Source organism: Notothenia coriiceps, unplaced genomic scaffold (assembly GCF_000735185.1).
Source record: "Notothenia coriiceps isolate Sejong01 unplaced genomic scaffold, NC01 NC01_scaffold00012568, whole genome shotgun sequence".
NCBI classification, from domain to species: domain Eukaryota; kingdom Metazoa; phylum Chordata; class Actinopteri; order Perciformes; family Nototheniidae; genus Notothenia; species Notothenia coriiceps.
Window position 1 is genome coordinate 1,506,414 of NW_011345269.1, and position 11,858 is coordinate 1,518,271.

Genomic DNA, 11,858 nt, shown 5'->3' on the forward strand with positions numbered 1-11,858 from the left:
CCTTTTATTGTGGCCAGCCTAAGGCACACCTGTGCAATAATCATGCTGTCTAATCAGCATCTTGATATGCCACACCTGTGAGGTGGGATGGATTATCTCGGCAAAGGAGAAGTGCTCACTATCACAGATTTTTTCAGATTTGTGAACAATATTTGAGAGAAATGGTTATTTTGTGTATATAGAAAATGTTTTAGATCTTTGAGTTCATCTCATGAAAAATGGGAGCAAAAACAAAAGTGTTGCGTTTATATTTTTGTTCAGTGTATATAGGTTAATTACCTCCCGTGCTCCCAGGTGCGCAGATTGGATGAGGACGCATTCACACACACACAGACAAACCCCGTGCGAAACCCGAAGCAAATTGGCTCCAACAGTAAGATAACAGCAACAATATGAATAGACACAGGTTTATTTAGAATCTTCAAAGGTTAGAAAGTAAAGCAATGAATTAGCTGAAATGCTAGATACTTACCTTAACCTACACCACCTGTTAGCTTGTGTCATACACTAGCATAGTGAGGACACAAGCTGCTGCAATAACAGGATTGAGGCAGGCAGACAGATGCTCAGCTAAGGTTAATTATTTATTTACCTTAATCAAGGTTAAGAAACGGTGAGGTCCATTTAAGAGATTTCTTTAATCATTTCAATTCATTACAATGACAGGTAAGAAGGATTTTTAAATGTTTCTTCTGCAATGTTAGCATATCACAGCTCCTTCACCATGTGTCTATCTCCTCCTTGAAGCTGCTGAGCATGAGAAACTCTGACGGAGGATTTGCCACGTATGAAACTAAGAGAGGAGGGAGGCTGCTGGAGCTGCTCAACCCCTCCGAGGTGTTCGGTAGGTCTGCTGCTCTCACCATACACTCATGTGCAATATACCCTGGGTCATTTACATGTTTACTTTTCTCTTAATTTATTTACAATCTGTTCCGTATGTAGTAAACACTACCAGCTAGTTATATCATTTTATATGGTCCCTTATTTATAAATACTGTTTTAGTATGCAAGTCTATTCTCTTTACTTTATCTGCACTATACTTCTGCTGTTGTTATAATGTACATGTCCCCGTTGCGGTACAGATAAAGGGATTCTGATTAATACTCTCTGAACCCATATTTTAACCGCAAGACATGTTCAGGCTTAAAAGAAAAACAACTCTATCGATTAGATTTTATATCATTATAAATCCATTGTTTGACGATTCACAAGGAATGACGTTAAAGGTCACAGAGTTCTTGGAAACACAAAGAAGGTTTGCGTCATAATAACAGCATAAAGGTGCATGGTGCCTATGAACTCCTCCGTGGTTACACAACCTGCAAGTATGCAGATGTGAAACATGGAAGCAAACACCAAGCCACATTTAAACGTGACATTTCCATCCCCTTTCAACATCCCAAATCTGTAAAAACCTTTCCCGTACCCTCCCAATATGTTGCAATGTAAGAGAGATTAAAGGCCAAGGTCATGTTTCCCTGTTGAAAAGAGGATGCAGTGAGTTTTGTGAAATGGGAAGTTTTAAGCAGCTCTGCGTGTTTTCTCCTCCCACACAGGTGACATCATGATCGATTACACCTATGTGGAGTGTACCTCTGCAGTAATGCAGGCTCTCAGGCACTTCCAGAAGGCCTACCCAGAACACCGTGCAGAGGAGTTGAGGTATACTGATAGAATATAGAATAGAACAGACAAACTTCATTGATCCCAAGTTGAGGAACTGTTTTGTTACAGAGCATTGCACATTGAAATCCATATTATTATTACATTGAAAATATAATAAAATATAAACAGTACATACATATACAGTACATACAATACATACATATCAACATTAGAATTATAAATATCTCTAGTGTCTTCAGAGTAAACAATATGAAGTATACAGAATAAGTTGGAGAACACTGTCATAGGCCTACTTACTATGAAATAAAATACAATATACTTACATGTGACTTTTTTAAATTACATTCTACACACATACTTTATCCATTTGATTTATTCAGTTCCTCATAAATGCTTGACTTGCCAAAAAGATTGAAGATAAGATATTAGCACCATATCTACAGAAAAAAAGAAGTAATAGAAATCCAACCTGTCAAATTCATCTTTAACTTTGTTTATTGTGTGTTTTGAAGGAAATACGAGTCTGCAACCATTATTCTACATTTAAGAGGCACAATTAGTTACATGATATTATCATATACTGTATCATCAACATAATATCCATGAATTAGATTTGTATCCTCAATACCGGTACAAAGCTACCCTTCTCATCGGACAGAATGAGTAAAACATACATTAACTTATAAAAAGCTTCAAACTAAGACGGCTAAGTTCAGTTCATAAGTCTGAAAGTGCTTTAAAAACAAGTGAAGGCAGAGATCCATTACACTGGGAAAAAAAGATATGCTCACACAAGCACATTCTTCAAAATCAATTCTCCTGTTTAAGTTTTAGAGGAATCTTTGAAACTCAGTATGAGAGGGGAAAGATCTCTGTTGATGTTTATTTATTTGTTTCTCAGGTCCACTCTACGAGAAGGACTGGAGTACTGCAGGAAGGTGCAGAGGCCTGATGGATCATGGGAAGGGTGGGACTACAATTCCTTTTTTACTATGGGATATCCTAACTAATTGACAGTTCATGTTTAATGAAATAAATGATTTGCTTATTCTTAGGTCCTGGGGAGTGTGCTTCACATATGGAATATGGTTCGGCCTTGAAGCCTTTGCCTGTATGGGTCACGTCTATCAGGATGAGTACGTTTTCCAAACACTGAACAATTAGAATCACTTTAACAAACAGCCACACTGTGCTCCTTCACCTGACAAGCCCCACATTGTGACATCCATCCTCTCTTATCTACATACTTAATCACACTGCTGTGCCTCTGTTTCCAGCCATGTGTGCGAGGAGGTGCAGAAGGCTTGTCAGTTCCTGCTGGACCGGCAGATGACAGACGGAGGCTGGGGGGAGGACTTTGAATCATGCGAGCAGCGGCGCTACGTCCAGAGCAGCAGTGCCCAGATCCACAACACCTGCTGGGCTTTGTTAGGCCTCATGGCTGTCAGGTAAAGCAGCGTGACAACTCAGAGGTTTGGTGGTTATGCTAGGTCACAATGCAATTGGCACATGTATACAGTGTGTGGAAAATACCACAGTAAGGGGTAGGATAGATACGATTACAATATTTGTTTGTTTGTAGCCTTTATTTATCCAGGTAAAAAATCCCATTGAGATATATTTAGTGTATTAAGAATAAGAGAATGCTATGGAAAAAAGATGTCTCAACATTTAGTTTCAAAGTCATTTTCGAATGGTGATGTCCTCACTTCTTTTGGCAAGCTATTCTGGAGGCGAGGTCCATAGACACTAAATGCTAAAAGTATTCAGGCACTAGTCCATGGAGTGGTTTGAACACGAATATAAAAGGGTCCTAACATCTATTCTAAAGTTGAGGGGAAACCAATGAAAGGAAATTAAGATAGGTGAAATGTTTCTGGTCTTAGTTATTAAACTTGCTGCTGCATCCTGCAAGATCTGAAACCTATTTATAGCTAACTTAGAAAGGCCAGAAAGTGACCAAACCAGTTATCTAGTCTCTTAGTTTCTGCCTGGGAGAGAAACAGTTGAACGTTGGCAATATTTCTAAGGTGTTCAAAATACCTTTTTGTAGCATTACTGATGTGAAATTCAGAATGCCAATTCAGATCTGAAACTTTTTCCTAGGAACTTGACATCTAGCGCTGATAATTAGTTAATGAGTAATTAGGCAATTCTCTCTCTGGATCTTTTGCTCAGATAAATGTATTCAACCAGGAAATCTTTAGGACTGATATTATTTAGTAATATAGACAAGTAAAGTTGTGTATCATCAGCATAGCTAGGAAAAATAATCCAGTGTTTTCTGAGGACTTTTCAAGTGGCAGCAAATAAAAGAACACAGGTCCAGAAATAGAGCCTTGAGGAACCCCAGATGGGTGATATTTACAGCTGTGGGTTTTTTAGGAACTTTAACAACGGCAACTCAACTCTGCACTTATCTTGCTAGTTAACGGTTAATGATCAATTTAAAATGGGTCAGATCTTATTCAGAATTATCCTTTTTTTATATCAGCATTCCTGCACGATAAAAAAATGAATAAACCCCAGTTTTGCTTTGATTGCATGTATGCTGTGCTCTTTAATGTGCTATGCTACAAAACAGAACTTTCAGTCAATAGTCAAATGTAATCAAATTTAATTGAACTGAATCCAAGCAAAAGTCATTAATTTCAACCCTCTTGTGTGCATAACCAGGCATCCCGATAGGCGGGCCATTGAGAGAGGAGTGCAGCTTCTGATTGACAACCAGCTGCCCAATGGAGACTGGCCACAGGTGGGTCAATGAGTCGCATACATCTTCATATAGACTGCTTTCACTAAGCTTATACCAGTAACATCACAACTCATAACAAATCAATCCATGAAAGAATGAAATATATATTAGACGTTTATTATCTAATGTTTTTGTATTGTCCTCTCCAGGAGAATATTGCAGGTGTGTTCAACAAGAGCTGTGCCATCAGCTACACCTCCTACAGAAACGTCTTCACAGTCTGGACCCTCGGCCGCTTCTCAACACTTTATCCCAGCAGTCCATTGGCTGGAAAGGTCAAGCTGTGAATAATTGTATTTAAAACGTATCAGACTATGTGCCACTATAAGAAAACTGAATGCCTTGAAAGCAAATAACACAACAGCCATGAAGTTCAGACCATCATTGAAAATGGTCGTTTTATTTGTCAGCCTATAGGTTTTATGCTCATTTCTCACCTTCATTGACGTTTGAAAACTTCTGCTGTGTTCTCAGAGTTTAATCTATCTGATAAGGAATCACATTTCAATCTTTGAATTACTTTCTTTGTTGACATTCCAGCAATGCTTTTCCAACAGGGCTACTCCCTACAATCATGTTGTAATAACCTGCTGCTGCTAATCAAGAATGTGCTTTGAACCTGTATGTCTATGTTGCCTGAAATCCCTGCCACTTCCCTTGCATTTCCATTGAGAATAAATACTTTTTCTATAGTATAATCATGACTTGATGTGTTCTCAATGAATGTTCTTGACCATGTGACATTTTCTTGTTTGTGCTAAGAACATTATCAAACCGTAGTGCATACACTGTATGGATATTTGAGCAATTCCTCAGAACGCATGTAGCTGATCAATAATGTTTTTAATTGTATTGATGTTTTGAGTGTGACAGCGATGTTTTAACCTTCATTCAGACTCTGAAGTAGTGAGTAGGTTGACAGAGCAGAACTTTTTTTTTCTTTTGGTGAAGGAAGCATAAAAGATTCCTTTCAGTCTGGTTCTTTAACTTTAATGTGCAGGGTGTGTACATTGCGTCACCTCAACACGCCCTTAAAGAATGTCTTCTCTGTTTCTAATGTATAGGCTACTCTGCAATTTTAAACCCTTGTGTATTCTGTGAAGAACGAATGAATTGCCCTTTGACCACTTTCCCATCTGTGACACACCTAGTTAGAGGTGTGCTTGTGAGGAATGTTTTGATTCAAATGAATACGTGCGCGCGTGTCAATGTTCTCAATGTATTCTTACATAACGGCAGTCATCAAATAGCATGAGCGAGTTTTCCGTTGTGTAGCTGCAGTGAAGGGTGACACAATGTTGGTCATCCTTGTCACAACAGCGATGACATCTTGAGGAAGACAAATCTATGTAACTGGTTATGCCACTGTTATTTTAAAAACAGATTGTGATGAAAATGTTTTTGAATCACCTCCCCCACCTTTTTCCTATGTCCTCTTCTGGATTACACATTTGATAGCACAGAGTGGATCAGTTGATTTCCAATGTTTGTCAGCTGAGTGAAAGTCTGACTTTCTGAACCTCTTTTAAGCTGATCTGTGGCTCTTCAAGAGTACAAGGTACATGGTGTGGGATATGCCAACCTTTAAAACATAAAAAAGTTAAAACAAAACAAATGAACTATCATTATCAACCAAATTCTTATAGATGTTGTGTTGCATGACATCTACTGAAATTGGCATGATAATGATTTAGCCCATCGTATCCCGTAATACCTGGTTCCTCTAGTGGTGACAGTGAGTCTCTGACCAGAGGGAGAAGAAGTATACGTAGCTTCACTGACTTGTATTAACATAACAGCCGCAGTCTTTATCTGTTTTATAGTAGAGTATTAGAATATTTTCAACCTGACGGGAATGAGAAAACATTTCATAGGCTTTCACTCACAGCCACCGGCAGGCTGTTTCGCGGAAAAGATTGCTCTGCAGCCACTGATTACAGACATGGCTTCAGTTAGCAGTTTGTGGTTTCTTTGAATGTATCCAATGGCTGAGGATTTCATACCTTTCACCAATGAATCTACAGGAATCTAAACAAAACATCCTTTATGCAGACAACCTTCCATTTTACCTATAAATCTCTTCTCTTCATTACCCAAATCCATCCAACTCATGAAGGCTTATCAAATCCATCATTATCCCACTCAGTATTATTAGCTGGGCTGTGGCAGTACAAACACCACCTCTCTCTCCTCAAACGTTTACATATTTTAGAATAAACATTTCCCTATGATACCAGATTAAGGTTCATATAAAATATGGGTATCAACTTCTTTCCACTTTCAACTTCCTTCAACATTGGATGACCAATATCATAGCCAGAAATGCTGGACTTGAAAATCGACCATATAACTTGTGATAAATAAATTATTGTCAATGATCCTGATCCAGCCCCAACCCTCAAAGCCAAACAGAACAAACTTAGAATCGAAAAACGATCCCCTTAATAAAAAATGAAAAAGTACCAAACTCTCCATTACTTCATTGCCCAACGACTCCAATACTTTCACATATAGATGGATCCCAACAATTCCTTAACAGCTTTATTGGAAACAATATGCAAGACATCCATATTTCAGACTTACAATTCAACCACTTCACTATTACAAACCATCCACGTTTCAAAAACCAGAAAATAGCTACAACTTTGACAGCCTGATAAATAATTGTACCAAATAACTAAGAACACTACCATCCGGAACAATCCTGATATCTTATTAAACTCAATTAGTGCAATCAAGATAATATTTGCATTTAAGGGTATAAAATATATTTGGTAGGAGGAGAACCGTAACAACCAACAACAGTTGAATTCTTACCATGAGCCAAATCAATACTAAGAGAGGGCAGGACCTGTGTATAAGACATTACATTACATTGCGTTTAGCTGACGCTTTTATCCAAAGCGACTTACAATAAGTGCGTTCGACCAACAAAATACAAACTTGAAGAAAACAGAATCATATAAGTACATCAGGTTTCATAGAGCTAAAACATTTCAAGTGCTACTCAACTGGCTTTAGATAAGCCAGTCCTTTGTTAGTATATAAGTGGTTTGTTAGTAATTCTATCGCTCGAAGTGGAGTCGAAAGAGATGAGTTTTCAGTCTGACTGGATTTAATTTATATCCCCTTCACTATGTATCCAATGTAGACTCGGAGAGCCAAACAACAAATAAATTGGAAGACGGCGATTAAGCTCATAAATGCATCATACCGAACTGACTTGCAATTTTCTTTAAAAATCATAGGACTTGATTTTCCAGACTATTTTGCATAAGAGTACATAAAACTAACAAAAGCAGTAACCCTACTCCATTAAGTCAATATGGCTCATGTTGTTGTCCTGACAACCAGCCTAGCATTTCATTGTTGATTGTTGGGTATTTGTTGCGTTTAGGCACGCAAAGAAAACTGACAGCTGAAACTAAAAGTATGTCATCACTATTCAGAAAGTCTTATCTCCTGATAACATCACACTGTCTGTCAAACACTGACTCAACACCCGGAGTGTATGACAAAATAATTCCAAACGCATTGGTTACACAATTTGTGTTTGTTTGGGTCAGACTGAGGGCAGTTTGCAGTCACTTCCATTTGAAGGTACTTTTGATTTAAATGAGATCAAATATGTTAGGTACCTCGAAGCTTCAACATTCCATCGAACCGTGAGACAGAAAGAACGCGCTGTCTTTTGTGAAATTGTGATGATTCATCTGGTATTCCTATTGTGTAGCTATTTGTGATTGACACTGACACTGACACACAGTGTACCCTTGCAAAACAAATAGTATCTGATAAGAGAGCAGGGACCGCCCCAGCCTAATGGACCGCTCACCTTCAGGTTTCGTTACATTTAAAAGGAGCAGCAGCTCACAGTGAGGCTGAGGATCTGCTGCCCAGTACACAGTAAGTGAACCTTTACTGATCATCTATGCATATATAAATACATACATTAAATATTTTTAGTAATTTTGCATTGTCACACCTCAACACGCCTTACAGTTGCAATTGTTTTATCTTTTTGTACAGGGGATCTGTGGAAAATGTCTGGACACCACGGTAAATAGCTGTTTTGGTTTATTCTCATAACTTTGTAACAAATGCATTGGATGTGCATCACATTTACTAAATATTGATTTTTTAACTCCAATACCAGGGGGACACTGTGGAAGAGGAGGCCATGGCCATGGTGGTCATGGACATGGACGCGGTCACGGTCATGGACATGGACATGGACAATGTGGTCAAGGCCATGGACATGGACAATGTGGTCAAGGCCATGGACATGGACAAAGTGGATGCCATGGAGTGAAGCGCAGGTGCAAGCCCAAGCATGGACGCAAGCATATCAAATGTCACAAGAAGGGAAAGGAATGTCACGGGGTAAGACTCAACAGTGCAGTTTTTTCCACAGAAAGTTATTTTTTTCAGAATTCAGAGAAACATGATAAAAGATGTTTGTGTAATCCAATTTAATGAAAGCCGGAATGATATAGTATGGATAAATTATTTTATAATTGATTGCCATTTACAGGAAACTAACATTACAAATGACCTTGAGATTTGGCTTCACTTGACATACAAATGAAATAGAATACGCTCACATTTAAAAACAGTAAAAATCCTTGCTCAGGTATCATTAACTCATATAATAATAATACATGGGATTTTTATTGCGCATGTCCACTACAGCACGGAGCGCAGTTAAAGTGTTGCATGCCGTGCCCGGCCCATTTTTGGTTGCGTTTCCACTAGGGGTAGTTCCGCTAGCGGGTACTTTTTCACAGTTTTTCTGGCTCTCCAAAATCGAGGTTCTTTCCGGGCCAACAACTGGGCTGAGTATGCTAAACTAGTGAGAGAATCGCTGGCAACTACAACAAAATGAACATATTTTACCGTGATTTAATTGTAATATATGTTTCAAAATGATGCCGAAGTAACAACATACTGATACCGGTTAGTAAAAACCATGAATGAATGCTTTGACAAGTCTGCAGACAAGACGGCAGGCGAAAAACCTTTTAAAATGTGTGTTTTCTGAATGGAAATTGGCTAAGCTAACGCAGTATTTGCTCCGACCGTCCACACTCACAACAACGGCCTATACAGACATAAATAAACCAGCGACTGTATTCGCCATGACCCAGACAGTCTATGGTTTGTACTTGTTTAACTTTTGTCTAGTTTCTGAACAGATATGAGGAGCTGTGAGCTCCAGGGGCGTCGCCTGGACCTGAAAACATTCGGGGCTTAGCCCACAGTGGCGCTACAGTAGAATGTTCTACTGCAACACTCCCCACACGCACACACACAGCACACCCGCGACTGTTACAATGAAGGCTCGATAATCAGCTCATGGCATCTCGGCCGGGGTAAAGTGCTATTTTTTATGAGTGGGGGGCGTACCCCACCTCCTGTGCAAAGAAAAGCAACATCTTAATCCAGAGATCTCACCATGACTCACGTATGCATGCAGGTGCACGGTTGTGGCAGGACGAGTTTTCTGAAGCCTGAGCTGAACTGAGAACAAAAGCCCTGACATTGTCATGCGATTGTGGTCCATTTGTTACTGTTGCTCACAGAAGCGAAATTAGGAGTTGTTAGTGGCGGTGACGGTTGTGCATTTGTATATTGAAGTGCAGAGAGAGAAAGGACGTAGGTAGGTAAATCAGAGCAACAGCTGCAAAACTTTGTATGCGTGGCTGATGTTCGGAACCCTAGCGGAGGTCCAGTGCGAGGCGGGCGCGGCGGCGCGCCTTCTCTCCTGCGCGAGCTCCTCCGCCATAACCCCGTACGTCCGATACCGTCTCTACCCCGCGTGAGGCTCAACAGACTGAGCCTGAGCGCTCAGGCGTGTGTCGTGTCTCTGAGAGTTGTGAAGATTGAACCTGAGGACGAGTTTCCTGGAGAGCCGCGTGGAGCTGAGGGACCTGAGCAGCAAACCCTGACATCATCATTGGGTGGCGTCCATGGGCTTATGTTGCTCACTAGTAACAAATGTAGGGGATTTGGGTGGAAAGACGGTCTGGTGAGTTGTGAGCTGATTGGAAGTGAATAAAAGAGCGTAGGTAGGGTTAACATCAGGAACAAACACGCGTGAAAAACTTTTATCATCTAGATGTTCGAGTTGTTAATTTCTCTGTACTCTGAAAATAAAAAATCTCTGAACTCTAGAACTGAACCTGAGCACTGGTTTCTTGAACTCTGACTAGTTCAGAGTGGGGTGTTTCTGAACGTATGTGAACTGAACCTGAGCACTGGTTTCTGAACTCTGAACTGAACCTGAACGTTTTTTTTTCTGAACACTTGTAGAGACCCGATACCCACGGTCGTCCCTTGGCCGAACAAGTCGTAGCATGCGATGGCGACGCCCCGGTTGCTTGTGTATTCTTCGACAAAGGTGTTGTTCGGACCTCGTTCCGCCTCCTCCCGGAGAGGAGGCTGGTCTGAGCTCTCGCGAGTCCAGCTGCGGATTGTCCTGGAGACTCCACGAAATCTATGGGGCAAGTGGAGAATCAGGTTCGAGTCCCCAGGGCCGTTGACCGCCTGTGGGCGCCAGGCCTAGCGGCTGCGTCGTGCGGGCTGTGGACGGGATGGCGCTGGGGCCGTCGATATTAGGGTTATGTAAGGTTAGTCCCCTAAAAAGGCCGCGGCGGCAGGGCGGGAAAAATTGGCGACGCTTAAGACCCCACTGAACACCAGTGTGAGGAGCGGGGACTCGTTGGGGCTGGTCTGAGAAAATAGCGCAAACCGCGCCGCGCGCACCCGCCCCCCGCCTCAGGGCAGGCAGGGGTCGAGGGGCTGAAGAATTTTTTTCTGTTTGGCTTCTTTTAGATTTGAGCGTTGTGTTATGAGATGTTGTTGCGCTCCATGGGGACAAAAGAGGACCGGTTCCTGTCCAAGGGGAACTGTGTGGTTGTCGGCTCGCGCAGGTGTGGCGACAGCAAGTGTGCACCATATGAGCAGAGCGCGAGGACTATTACTCACGACTGTGCCCGTCTGTCGTTGGGTTGCGGGCGTGCGCGCGAAGAAGTTTAGGAGGCGCATGGGGTAGTTCCGTTCGGGTACGGTGTCCACACGAGAAGGCACCACACAGAAGTCAACATCGTCGGTCGAGCCGCTAGACCAGACCAATGGACATCGGTAGACCCAGGATGCGTCGGGTACGATCGTGCGTCTAAAGTTCTCGAAAAGGGATGGCAGTCACCTTCTCTCGAGAGAGGACTCTCCGAGTTTATTGGAGTCTCCAAGGTCCGTGGTGGAGAAACGTGATGAGAGCTGGTACATATGCAATCGGAGTTGCACTGCTGAGTTGTAGTTTTCGTTGGGTCCATAGTGGCTTTATGAGTATACGCTCGTCATTGGGTTTTTTTCCAACACAGTTTTTAGTCGTGGTTCTGTGAGGCGGAGAAGTGGTGGTGCGGCCCTCACTAAACATTTTATAGGTTTTCTTTTTAGACGAATAGTCAAGAC

At 41.3% G+C, this 11,858-nt stretch overlaps 1 protein-coding gene and 1 long non-coding RNA gene across 2 annotated transcripts; both read left to right on the top strand.

Annotated features, from left to right (window-relative positions):
- The first annotated feature begins 307 nt into the window (after positions 1 to 307).
- LOC104947466 (lanosterol synthase-like) lies at positions 308 to 5,174 on the top strand. The gene is made up of 8 exons (XM_010773477.1): positions 308 to 373; positions 748 to 844; positions 1,561 to 1,666; positions 2,532 to 2,597; positions 2,686 to 2,766; positions 2,908 to 3,078; positions 4,307 to 4,385; positions 4,535 to 5,174. Exons 1-8 carry the CDS (start codon positions 308 to 310, stop codon positions 4,670 to 4,672), a joined length of 804 nt encoding a protein of 267 aa, XP_010771779.1. The 3' UTR covers positions 4,673 to 5,174.
- A 3,078-nt stretch (positions 5,175 to 8,252) lies between these two features.
- Positions 8,253 to 8,762, top strand: LOC104947401 (uncharacterized). Its single transcript, XR_798559.1, has 3 exons — positions 8,253 to 8,291; positions 8,415 to 8,444; positions 8,542 to 8,762. It is a non-coding gene; the product is annotated as an uncharacterized lncRNA (long non-coding RNA).
- Positions 8,763 to 11,858: the final 3,096 nt, after the last annotated feature.

What these genes read in the sequence shown, in the direction of transcription:
- LOC104947466 (XM_010773477.1), top strand. Translation starts at nt 308, where the DNA reads ATGAGGACGCATTCACACACACACAGACAAACCCCGTGCGAAACCCGA. An exon ending in CAACCCCTCCGAGGTGTTCG is followed by an intron (nt 845 to 1,560) that starts GTAGGTCTGCTG and finishes CCTCCCACACAG; the next exon opens with GTGACATCATGATCGATTAC. An exon ending in CACCGTGCAGAGGAGTTGAG is followed by an intron (nt 1,667 to 2,531) that starts GTATACTGATAG and finishes TTTGTTTCTCAG; the next exon opens with GTCCACTCTACGAGAAGGAC.